At 42.3% G+C, this 12,127-nt stretch overlaps 1 protein-coding gene across 1 annotated transcript in view; it reads left to right on the forward strand.

The window, feature by feature from the left end:
• Window positions 1-12,127, forward strand: part of LOC137348069 (sodium channel protein type 4 subunit alpha-like) — a 178,158-nt gene that overhangs the window by 117,750 nt on the left and 48,281 nt on the right. Inside the window, exons 18-20 of the mRNA XM_068013220.1 lie at window positions 2,485-2,639; window positions 3,490-3,663; window positions 7,645-7,767. Coding sequence (XP_067869321.1) covers window positions 2,485-2,639; window positions 3,490-3,663; window positions 7,645-7,767 — 452 coding nt within the window. The remainder of the gene's footprint in view (window positions 1-2,484; window positions 2,640-3,489; window positions 3,664-7,644; window positions 7,768-12,127) is intronic.

The raw sequence follows: 12,127 nt of genomic DNA on the forward strand, positions 1-12,127 counted from the left end.
ATCAGTCTTTGGTTCCATTTTATCCTGTTTAGATCCCCTCTCATCCCATTGAAGTTAGCCCTCTTCTAATTTCAAAGTTCTCCTTTAGATTGTTCCTTGCTCATCTCCAATATTAATCGAAACCTTATGAAACAATGATCACTCTTACCCAAGTGTTCCCCCACACACACTTGGTCCACTTGGCCCACCTCATTCTCCAGATCCAGCAATGCCTTCCTAGTTGGACCAAGAATATACTGGTCAAGGAGGTTCTCCTGTATACATTTCAGAAATTCATCCAACTCCTTACCCTTTACTATATTCGATATTTGGGTAATTAAAGTCCCCCAGTATCACCACTCTGTAGTACTTGCATACCTCTCTGATTTTCCTGCAGATTTGCTCCTTTCTCTCTCTTTCACTATTTGGAGGTCTATAGAATAACCAAGTAGCATGAGAATACCCTTTTTGCTTCTCAACTCTACCTAAATGGATTCTGTCTTTGCCCCCTCAAGAATATCCTCCCTTTCCACACTACAATGTCTTCCCTAATCAGTACTGCCACCCCACCTCCTTTTTCCCTTCCCTATTTTTTCTCAACACTTTGTATCCTTGAATATTAAGCACCCGGTCCTCATCATTTTTAAGTACTTGTCCATTATTGCCATTTTATCATATTCTCCCATGGCCATTTGTTCTTGTAGTTCACCAACTTTATTCACCACACTTTGTGCATTGTAAACTTGTTCTTGTATTCCGTATAGACCTGCTCAGTCTGCTGCTTTCTAATATGGTACTTCCTTCTCTAATACTATCCAACATTCTCTTTCCTTTATGCACCTTATTCCTCTTTTCTACTTCTATATGCTGCTGCTCATTCCCCTGCCAATTTAGTTTAAATCTTCCCCAACAACACCAGTTAAACTCCCTGTGAGCATTTTGGTCTCAGTCCTGTTGAGGTGCCTCCTGTCCCAGAACTGGTCCCAATGTCCCAAGAATCTGAAACCCTCCGTCCTGCACAATGAACCTCCCTATCTTCCTATTTCTATTCTCGTTCGCACACAACACTGGGACTAATCTAGAGATTACTATTTTCAAGGTCCTACTTTTTAACTTCCTCCCTAGCTCCTGAAGATCTGACTGCAAGACCTCAATATCGCTCTCCCAATGTTGTTGGTACCGACATGTACCACAACTTCTGGCTCACTCCCTTCTCCCTGTAGAATAGTCTGCAGCCTCTCTGTGATGTCTTTTACCCTGGCACCAGCTAGGCAACACACCATGCGGGACTCATGATGATGGTTGAAGAAATGCCTATCTGCCCCCCCTAACTATAGTACCTTTTATAACAACTGCATTTCTACACTTTGCTGCTCCCTCCTGTGCAGTCCCTTGCCCATTGGTGCCATGGTGTGGACTGCACTCCTTCAGGGCATCGTCAATCCCAGCAGTCTCCAAATTTTAGTACCGGATTGAAAGTGGCACATACCCTAAAGGCTCCTGCACCTACTGCGTCTTCCTACTCTTCCAAATGGTCATCCATCTACTAGGCTGAACTCTCACTGCCTGTGGGATGACCACCTTCTGGAACTTGGAACATTCTTCTTCAAGTGTTTTGCGGTACCCTTTCCCAGCCTTGGCCCTGAGAAAAAAGGTTACGGATTCAAACACAAAGCTGAGACTTGAGCACTTGATCAAGACTGACACTTCAGTGCAATATGGAGGTGACATCTATTGATGAGACATTAAACAAAGGCCCCATTAGCCATCTCAGGTATACATAACATTTCCCATGAAACTCTTAAAAGAAGGGTTCACCCAGTGCTGTGGCTGCCATTTAACCCTCACCCATCACCAATGAAAGAGATTATCTGATCATTAATATCATTTGCTGTTTGTGGGACCTTGCTACATGCAGATAAGCTGCTCTGTTTGCCTACCTTACAACAGTGACTACAATTCAAAAGTAATTCCTTGGCTGTGCAGCACTTTGGAACATCCTGAGGATATGTAAGCTGCTAAAGAGATACAAGTTCTTTCTTTCAGGTATCCTCTAACATTTTAGCCATGATGTATGTCAGGTTCGACAGCCTGTACTTCCCGAAGTTTTCTTTAAAGATAGGTGTTAAGTTGTCTTCTTTTCAAAACCTCTGGTACATCTGCCAAACCTGGTAATTCCCAAAACCTCCCACCAGAATGTAACCAATTTTATCAGCCAATTTGTTTTAAGTACCCCTGTTCTCTCCTCCTTCCTTGGTTTGTGAAGCAGCAGTTCAGCTTTGGTGATGCCTTGTTATTATTTACTTTATAAAATTACACGATACACATAGCAGCAGTTGGTGCTGGAAGGCATTATGATATGTAATGAGAAACAATATATTTCTATTACATTAACCTCATGGGTAACATTTTTGACAGTGCCCTGCATGCAGGCAATATTAGATGTCACACTACAGGCAACAAAGAGCTTAGAACAACCTATTTGAACTATTGTTGCTTGTACAGGCTGTTTGAGAATCTGTCCCTGTCTGGACATCGATATAAAGAGTGATCGGGGCAAGATGTGGTGGAATCTGAGGAAAACCTGCTTCAGCATAGTGGAACACAACTGGTTTGAATCATTTATCATCTTTATGATTCTGCTTAGCAGCGGTGCTCTGGTAAGGTTCACCTTCCCTGTAAGTTGTTATGCATTGTTCAAGAGCAGAATTTGTAAGCTGCAATTGTGATTTAGGCTCGTATTATGATATTTTGTACGCATGCAGTTTTGGAAACATGCATGAAGTAAAAGGTGGTGATTGGTTATGTCTAGTATGAAGAATGGCAGGCTTAGACTCATTTTCAACCACTATGAACCCAGTGTGTTGCTGGCTACAATGGTACTTTAGCTCCTCTCACAGCAGTTTATCTCACATTGATAATTACATTCCATGAGAGATCACAAAAGAAGTGTAAAAATGTATTCAATTTGTTCTGATATTTTGGTGTGCATTGCTGTTGTGACATCACAGTTTATGAAACAGTGTACAGGAATTAACAACGTGCACTTTGAATAATATAGCAAACTGCCAGTTTTAGTCTCCAAGATTAAATTATGTTATTGTTGGGACGCATTTACCGGTAGGATTCATTGTCTCCTCTAGGGCACAGGACTACACACAAGGTAGGGAAGTGAGAGATGTAATTAGACACCAGAAACCCAGCATTCTGCTGGGGATGTATAATTTGATCTCGTCAGTGGCAGTCAGACTAGAGGCAAGCAGTTCCATCTTCGAGTTTTGCTTGACAACAGAGATAGTTTCCAACATATAGTGACACTGCAGGCATAACCCTTCAGAGTTCAGATAATGCACACTGTTAACACTCCCCACAGTCAGACAACGCACAGTGCTAACACTCCCCACAGTCAGACAACATGTTATTGTTTTAACAAGAAATTAAATGATTATGTTACAATGTCTTAATTTAGCTTCTCAGCCACAGAGGCCTAAACTGTTTATTTGCTTGCAGGCATTTGAAGACATATACATTGAAAACAGGAAGGTGATTAAGATAATGCTCGAATATGCAGATCAAGTGTTTACATATATATTTGTTGTGGAAATGCTGCTCAAATGGATTGCATATGGATTCAAGACATACTTCACCAATGCATGGTGCTGGCTAGACTTCTTAATTGTTGACGTAAGTATTCATAGAATCTAAGAAACAATAACCTACCCCGAGTGAGGGGGGGAGGGGAGGGAGAAAATTAAGCACTGGGTTAATTTAAATTAACCTTTTACTGTGATTCAGTCTGAGATAACTGATCATAAAATTACATTATTTTAACTTGGTTCACTGTGTAAAATAGCATCTGCTGGTATTAATCCATGCAGACCAAGAACATTCCACATACCATCCCTCTCAAAAACTGTCAACAAGAATTACAAAATTATATCAGCCCAGTTTAACCAAGTACAAATTTGATCAAGCTGGCCTAGTTTAGTTGGTACAGGGCTGTCAATGTGCGAGGAATTTAGGAGTGGCATTTATGATCAGCAAGATTGACCGTTTGCCAATTGTGGGCCCACAAATTAGGCACATGCCTGAAATCTGGGCACGCACTAAAGATTCTGCCTGTTGTGCAGGTTGAGAATTCACATCGGCTTCGTACCATGGAGTTATATATATTTTTAAGAGTGGCACTGATCAAAAACGCATTTAATTATGGGAGGGTAAATTCACTGATCTTAACTCCAGGTAGGAGCCACACATAAAGGGAGTTTCGGTTAGAGAGTTGGGGCTATAGTGGTGTAACTCTATCTCTGATTTTCACTGCCTTCGAGTGATAAAAAGGAATCTGTGTTATGTGCAAATTAGTTAAATTCTTTCATTCTGTCACAGTACTTTAGGGGTTAAAACCAGTTCCACTCACTAAAATCTATCCCTAGATTAACCAGATACATTGTTCTGATAACTGTTCAGTTTATTTTTTTTATTTTAGAGATACAGCACTGAAACAGGCCCTTTGGCCCACCAAGTCTGTGCTGACCATCAACCACCCATTTATACTAATCCTATATTCCTACCAAATCCCCACCTTCCCTAAATTCCCCTACCACCTATACTAGGGGCAATTTATAATGACCAATTTACCTATCAACATGCAAGTCTTTGGCTGTCGGAGGAAACCGGAGCACCCGGCGAAAACCCACGCGGTCACAGGGAGAACTTGCAAACTCCGCACAGGCAGTACCCAGAATCGAACCTGGAGTTCATAGTGGTTGTAAATGAGTCTAAGCCTGCCATTCTTCATACTGGAGCTGTGAGGCTGCGGTGCTAACCACTGCGCCACTGTGCTGCCCAAAGTTCCTCAAGGACAGCTTGATTGAAGGAACAGTCAAAAACCTCAGTTCAAATACAAACATCCTGTGGTGATTTGTTAAATATGTGTCCATTTGCCAGCCTTTTCTAAAAAGGAAATGAAATACTTGCATTTATATAGCAACTATTGTGCTATCTCATTATTGGAGCTGTACTCATCCAGGCAAGTGGAGAGTATTCCATCACGCTCCTGACTTGTGCCTTGTTGATGGTGGACAGGCTTGGGATGTCAGGAAGTGAATTACCCACCATAGCATTCCCAGCCTCTGATCTGCTTTTGTACCCATAGTATTTATATGACTGGTGCAGTTATGTTTCTGATCGGTGCTAACCCACAGTATGTCGATGGTGGGGGATTCAGCAATGGTAATACCGTTGAACATCAAGGGGAGATAATTAGATTCTCTCTTGTTGGAGATGCCATTGCCTAGCATTTGTGTGGCGAGAATGTTACTTGCCACTTATCAGCCCAAGACTGAATGTTGTCCCGGTCTTGCTGCAGGCATGGACTGCTTCATTATTTGAGGAGTTGCAAATAGAACTGAGCACTGTGCAATCATCAACGAATATACCCACTTCTGAATTTATGATAGAGAGAAAGTCATTAATGAAGCAGCTAATGATTGTTGGGCCTACTACCCTGAGGAATCCTGCAGCGATGTCCTGGGGTGAGATGATTAGTCTCCAACAACCACAACCATTTTCCTTTATACTGGGTATGACTCCAACCAGTAGAGAGGTTTCCCCCGATTCCCATGGACTTCAATTTTGCTAGGGCTCCTTGATGCCACACTCGGTCGATGACACCTTCCATCACTTTGCTGATGGTTGAGAGTAGATTGATGAGGCGGGTAATTGGTTGGATTGGATTTATCCTGCTTTTTGTGGACAGGACATACCTGGGCAATTTTCCACATTGGTGGAAAAATGTCAGGGTCGTAGCTATACTGGAACATCTTAGCTAGGAGCACGACTTGTTCTGAAGCACAATTCTTCAGTACTACAACTGGGATGTTGTCAGGGCCCAGAGCCTTTGCTGTACCCAGTGCCTTCAGCCGTTTCTTGATATCACATGAAGTGAATCAAATTGGCTAAAGACTGGCATCTATGATGGTGAGGACCTCAGGAGGAGGCTGAGATGGATCATCCACTTCTGTGCTGTACCTTCATATGATTCAATGATTGTAATTATAAATCAATGATAAGAGCAAACCACATAATTTGGGACTGGAGTCACATGTAGGTCAGACCAGGTAAGTGTGGCATGAAGTGTCAATCATATAGTGTGGGACTACAGTCACATGTAGGCTGGACCAAACAGGGGCGGCAGGCCTCCTGCCCCAGAAACATTATTGAACTTGTTGCTTTTTAAACACCAAACAATAGCTTTCATCGTCTTTTAATTCCTAGCGCTCACCCATCAATTACCTGATTTATTGATTTCAATTTCATTTTATCATGCTGGAATTTGGAAACATGAACTCTGAGTTATATAGAATCATAGAATGGTTACAGCACAGAATGAGGCCATTTGGCCCATCATGTCTGTGCTGGCTCTCTGCAACAGCAACTCAGCTAGTCCGACTCCCCTGCCTTTTTGCTGTAGCCCTGCAAATCTTTTCTCGTCAGATAATTATCCAATTCCCTTTTGAATCCCTCCACCACACTCTCAGGCAGTGCATTCCACTTGCTGCATAAAAATGTTTTTCTCAAGTTGCCTCTGGTTCTTTTGCCAATCACTTGAAATCAGTGTCCTCTGGTTCTCAACCCTTCTGCCAAGGGGAACAGTTTATCAAGAAAAGCAGTGGTCCTAATACCACTATATACTGTCTTGCAGTCTGAAAAACAACTGTTCGCCACGACTCTCTGTTTCCTGTCACTCAGCCAACTTTGTATCCATGCTGCCACTGTCCCTATTATTCCAAGGTGACAAGCTTGTTATGTGGCATGTCATGAAACACCTTTTGGAAATCCATGTATACCATATCAACTGCATTACCCTCATCAACCCTCTCTGCTACCTTATGAAAAAACTCAAATCAAATTAGTTAAACATGATTTGGTCTTAAAAAATATGTGCTGGCTTTCCTTAATGAATCCACATTTGTCCAAGTGACTCTTAATTTTGTCCCAGATTATCATTTCTAAAAGCTTTCCCGCCACCGAAGTTAAACTGGCTGGCCTGCAGTTGCTCGAGTTAGATTGCAGATCAGCCAGATCTCATTGAATAGTGTAACAGGCTCGAGGGACTAAATGAACCACACCTGTTCCTATGGTCCAATGTTCCTATAAGTCGCTTGGCCAGTACAATACTCAATGCACTACCATAACCACACAACTATGGAATGGCGTGAACAAAACAAACCTTCATTCAAAATAATTTTATTCTATGTATCGTTCTCAGTATTTTATAGGAACACTTTTTCTCTCTATGATATAAAAACAGAAAATGCTGGAAATACTCAGCAGGTCTAGCAGCATCTGTGGAGAGAGAAACAGAGTTAATATTTCAGGTCAATGACTTTTCATCAGAACTTTCTTTCTATGGGGTATTTGTACCTATATTCAGTTGTCCAGGGAAAAGAATTATATTTTGCATAGTTAGTGACATGTTATTAATGTTGATAAATAACATATCAGAGGTACAAGAGAATGTGTTCAGTTGATATCTGAATAACTCTTTCTTCATTATAGTGCATGAAGCTGGAAATTACTTGTTACTGTATGTACCTGGAAGAGGTAACAGACTCTTGTTATGGACTGAAAACTTCTACTTTCCTAATTCCTGTCTTTTTTAAGGTGTCTTTAATCAGCCTGACAGCAAAAATCCTTGGCTATGATGAATTAGGACCCATTAAATCTCTCCGGACCCTGAGAGCCCTGAGACCACTACGCGCTTTGTCACGGTTTGAAGGAATGAGGGTAAATTAATCTCTTTTTTAATCAAATCATATTTTTCAATCAGACTTGCTGCAAAGTGTTCTCTGCATCGCTTCACATTATTTAGAATGGCGCAGTTAATCTTCAATGAACCAGACTGTGGTTTCTTTTGTGATGTTTGAGCTCTAAAAACTACTAAATAGATAACTCCTTTCAAAAGACTTAACCTATCTCTTTCTTATTTATTGGTTTTCCTATGCAATGCACTGTGGATTTGGGAAGAGCAGTGATATAAATTACAGTTGGACTGTTTAAATCAAAAATTATAGAGAGAAAATGCTGGATACGCAGCAAATCAAGCAGCATCTTTGGAGAGAGGAACAGAGTTAATCGGTCGAATTTTCATTCCAAGGCCGGGAACCCAGAAGCCCAGAACTTTTCATTGGGTCCCGACCCTATACCCCATCAGGGTCAGTGACGCAACAAAATTCTCAAAGTGGCAGTCACTAATTGGTCTGAAGCCGAGTTTGGCGCTCAATTAGGGGCAACGGGCACAGGCAAGAGGCGGGAGCTAAGCTTGGAGGGATAATTTAAAAAGCAGCCCTGGCAGGGCTTGCCGTTGCCTTTAGAAATGGATGAGCAGGGAGAGAAAAGGGCCAACAGTGCTTTGGGCAGAAGTCCCCAGGCAGGCCCACATTATTCCAATGCCGCTCATGAGGCCCTGATCGAAGCTGTGGTGAACAGGAGAGCTGTACTCTTCCCTTCATTTGGAAGAAGTGCTCCAGCAAGCCAGACCATGCAGGCATGGATAAAGGTCCTCATTTTCCTCTCAGAGTGCAAACACTCGCTCCTCACAAAATCAAGCCTCGCAGCTCTAGTGATGGCAACTCTGTGCCACTGCATGAGCAACTATGTTTAAATCTCCCATTTTACCCAACTTTTTCACACTGCAGTGATGAGCACTAATGGCTCCCCGCTGAGTTCCCAACAGCTCTACTCAAAAGTGTCCCAGAAGCTCCGTGTTCCCTGTGCTTGCCATTTGAAAATTACTAACTGTTGCTCCCAGTACACGTAACAAGCTCCACAATGAGCTCATCAAGCAATTAATTGGAGGTGTGTGAGTTGCCGGTTCCCCGCTCCCACCCTCCCTTTGAAAATCTAAACACGCCGTCGGGGACAGATAGGGATAGGCAATAAATGATGGTCTAGCCAGCAGCGCCCACATCCCATGAAAGAATCAAAATGATGGTGTCGGGAACCAGTGACGACTTTTAAGTGCACAATTTTCTGGGCCCACACACACCCGAATTTGACCCAAAGGCGAGTGCAAATTCAGCCCAACGTTTCAAGTCGATGATCCATCATCAGGACTGGAAGATGTTAGAGATGAAGAGTTTTTCAGAAAGTGCAATGCCAATGGAAAGGTTGGGGATGAAGGGTGGAGGAGGATGCAGGGAAAGAACAAAGAGAAAGATCTGTGATAGGATGGAGGGCAGGAGTGATTAACTGATAAAAGCGATGATGATGATGCAAGGCTAAAGGGAGTGATAGTTGTAGGATAAAGACCTGAAAGGGTTAATGTTAGAAACAGTAAGAGCAACCCCTCCCACTGTAGTGATAATGATGTAACACTCACATGGTAATGGGCTTTGGAAGAAGAGAGTAGCAATACGAAGGATGCTAGCTGGAGAGGCTTGAGGACAGTGTAAATAGTGATGTGTAAATAATAGAGTTCTTAGTTGACCTTATACAGGCTCCGAGACTTTATCACTAATGCCTTAACCACACTACTGCTACAACAAGAACACACAATATGGTGGCACCGGTTAAAATGACCAGAAAGTACTGAGAGCACCTTACCTCGTGAAGTAGCGCCAAGAGAACAGTAGATCTCGTCGGGAAACTGCAACAAGCTCCAGAGCTACTCCATAGCTAAAGAAGGCGCAGACAGTCGGTGAGTCAGCCTTACAGGCTTTCAGACTGCACCACAGCAGCGTGGTAGTCTTCAGCAAAACATCTAGATCCAGTGATTGGGTTCTGGATCATGGTGCCGGACAATGGTCTAGGATTGGGTGAGAGAATTTTTAAAGGTTTCATTGTGGACAATGGCGCACTGGCTTGAAAAAAGTGAAGAGCAAAGTCGATCTCAAGCGAACAGGCGAGTCAGGAATCTGGTGGAGTCAGCAGCCACTACTCAGCCAGACCGCGGAAAGTGTGGGATCTCCCAGAAAGTGCGAGAAATCCCCAGAAAGTGTGCGAACACCTGCATTAAAGTCAAACACCTCCATTAAAGCCAAAACATTTTAAAAAGAAAGGGAAACACCCTAAAAAAAAGTCTAACAAAGCCTAAGGAAACAGAATGGATTTGAAATTCAGAATGCCTGAAAGCTTCCACAATCAAGAAGGACCCAATCAGGTACAAAATTGGTTCTTATGGAGAAAAAGATTCCTCTGATTTAGGATTGCTTCCCAAATGCATACTAAATCAGAAGCAGAACAAGTTAATACCTTCTTATATGCTATGGGTGCAATTGCAGATGACGTGATTGTGAGGTAAGGGATAAACAAGGCATCTGATAAACTTGAGGATGTGCTACAAGCCTTCAACAAGTATTTCAATTTATGCAGTAACAAAATTCTGGAAAGATCAAAATTTAACAAGGGACTTCAGAAGATAGGTAAATCAGTACATTCTTTTGTAAATGATCTGTACAGATTGGCAGATTGATGTGACTATGCGGCATTGAAAGCGGAACTGATAAGGAACCATATAGTTGTCGGGATAGCTGATAAGTCTTAGTCGGATCTCTTATAGTCAAACGCTGACCTCACACGTGAAAAGACAATTCAGATCGTACGACAGGCTGAAGTCCGAAGATGAAGCAGAGCCATTTTGCAGGCTGAAGAGAAGCCTTGGATTAGACAAAATCCAATGACTGTACAGTTCTTGAAGCCATACACGGAGAGGCAATCTATTGAGAAGACACACAGCTGAGAAGGTGCATGACACCAGGAAACTGTACCAGCGCTGTGGAGCCAGGAAGACCCTGGGAAGACGGGAGCCGTGTCTTGCTAGTAAAGCAAAATGTTTCAACTGTAAAAAGATTGGCCATTACAGAAAAATGTACCTCTTTGCTCAAAGTCACAAAGCAAAAAACCTTCACACAAAGAGCAGTGAATGAAACGCATCGACTTCCAGCAGAAAAGGAACCAGGAGATTTCCTAGGATAAATTAATGACCCAAATCAAGAATTTTGGACGTCTGACATTTATGTAAATGGACACCTAATGAATTTTAAATTGAACACAGATGTGTTCACAGTTCTGTCAGACCAAGAGCCATGGTTGATGAGATATTGCCTACAACCAGCAGAGACACCGTTGAATGGTCCAGGCGGGATCCAACTAAAAGAGAAGGGTAAACTTCAAGCAACTCTCCAATATAGAGAGAGAGAAATTATGGAAACCCTATAAGTCTTGCCAAACCAAGAATTTTCCCTCCTGAGCAGAACTGCAACTGATCAAGAAGATTGATGAAGTCAAACAGCCACAGGTAAACAGTCACTTTCAAGTGGACTATCCAAAACTTTTCACAGGTCTCACAAGCTTCGACTCAAGATAGAGTATAGAATCACACTTAAAGAAGATGCCAGGCCAGTGTGTATCTTTACACTCAGAAAGATACTTCATCTATTGATGAACCAAGTTCAAGACCAGTTGGAAGAGATGACCGGGATGGGAGTCATTTCTCCTGTTACGACACCAATGGAGTGAAGTTCGGCCATGGTTCCAGTCCCAAAACAAAATGGTACTCTTCGTATCTGCATGGATTTAACACAGCTTAACAAAGCAGTGGTGTGCAAAATTCACCCAATGTCCACAGTGGATGACAGCTTGGTGAAATTGTCTCAGAGCATCATGTTTACCAAATTCAACACCAATGGTAGGTTTTGGCAGGTACCATTAAATGAGACCTCAAGTTTATAACACCATTTGGGAGGTTTTGTTTCAATCGGTTACCATTTGAACCTCTAAGACAATCTCAAAAAATATCAAGGAGTTCACGCCAAGAACAAGCATTCTGGAAGATTAAAGATATGCTGATATCACCAGACATCTTGGCACACTATAACCCTACACCACCAACAATAGCTGCAGACACATCCTCTACGGGGTTACGGACAGTCCTTTTCCAGGAGCAACATGATGCTTCTTGCAGACTACACATCTAGAGCTTTGTCGATGCAGAGACAAAGTATGCAGTAATTGAAAAAGAAGCACTTGCTGTCACATGGGCAGGTGAGAAATTTTCTGATTTTATTGTTGGATTGAGAGTGGTCATCAAGACAGACCATAAACCCTTGGTATCCTTGTTGGCTGAAAAGGAGATCGCATAAATTCC

The sequence above is a fragment of the Heterodontus francisci genome, chromosome 33, assembly GCF_036365525.1.
Source record: "Heterodontus francisci isolate sHetFra1 chromosome 33, sHetFra1.hap1, whole genome shotgun sequence".
NCBI classification, from domain to species: domain Eukaryota; kingdom Metazoa; phylum Chordata; class Chondrichthyes; order Heterodontiformes; family Heterodontidae; genus Heterodontus; species Heterodontus francisci.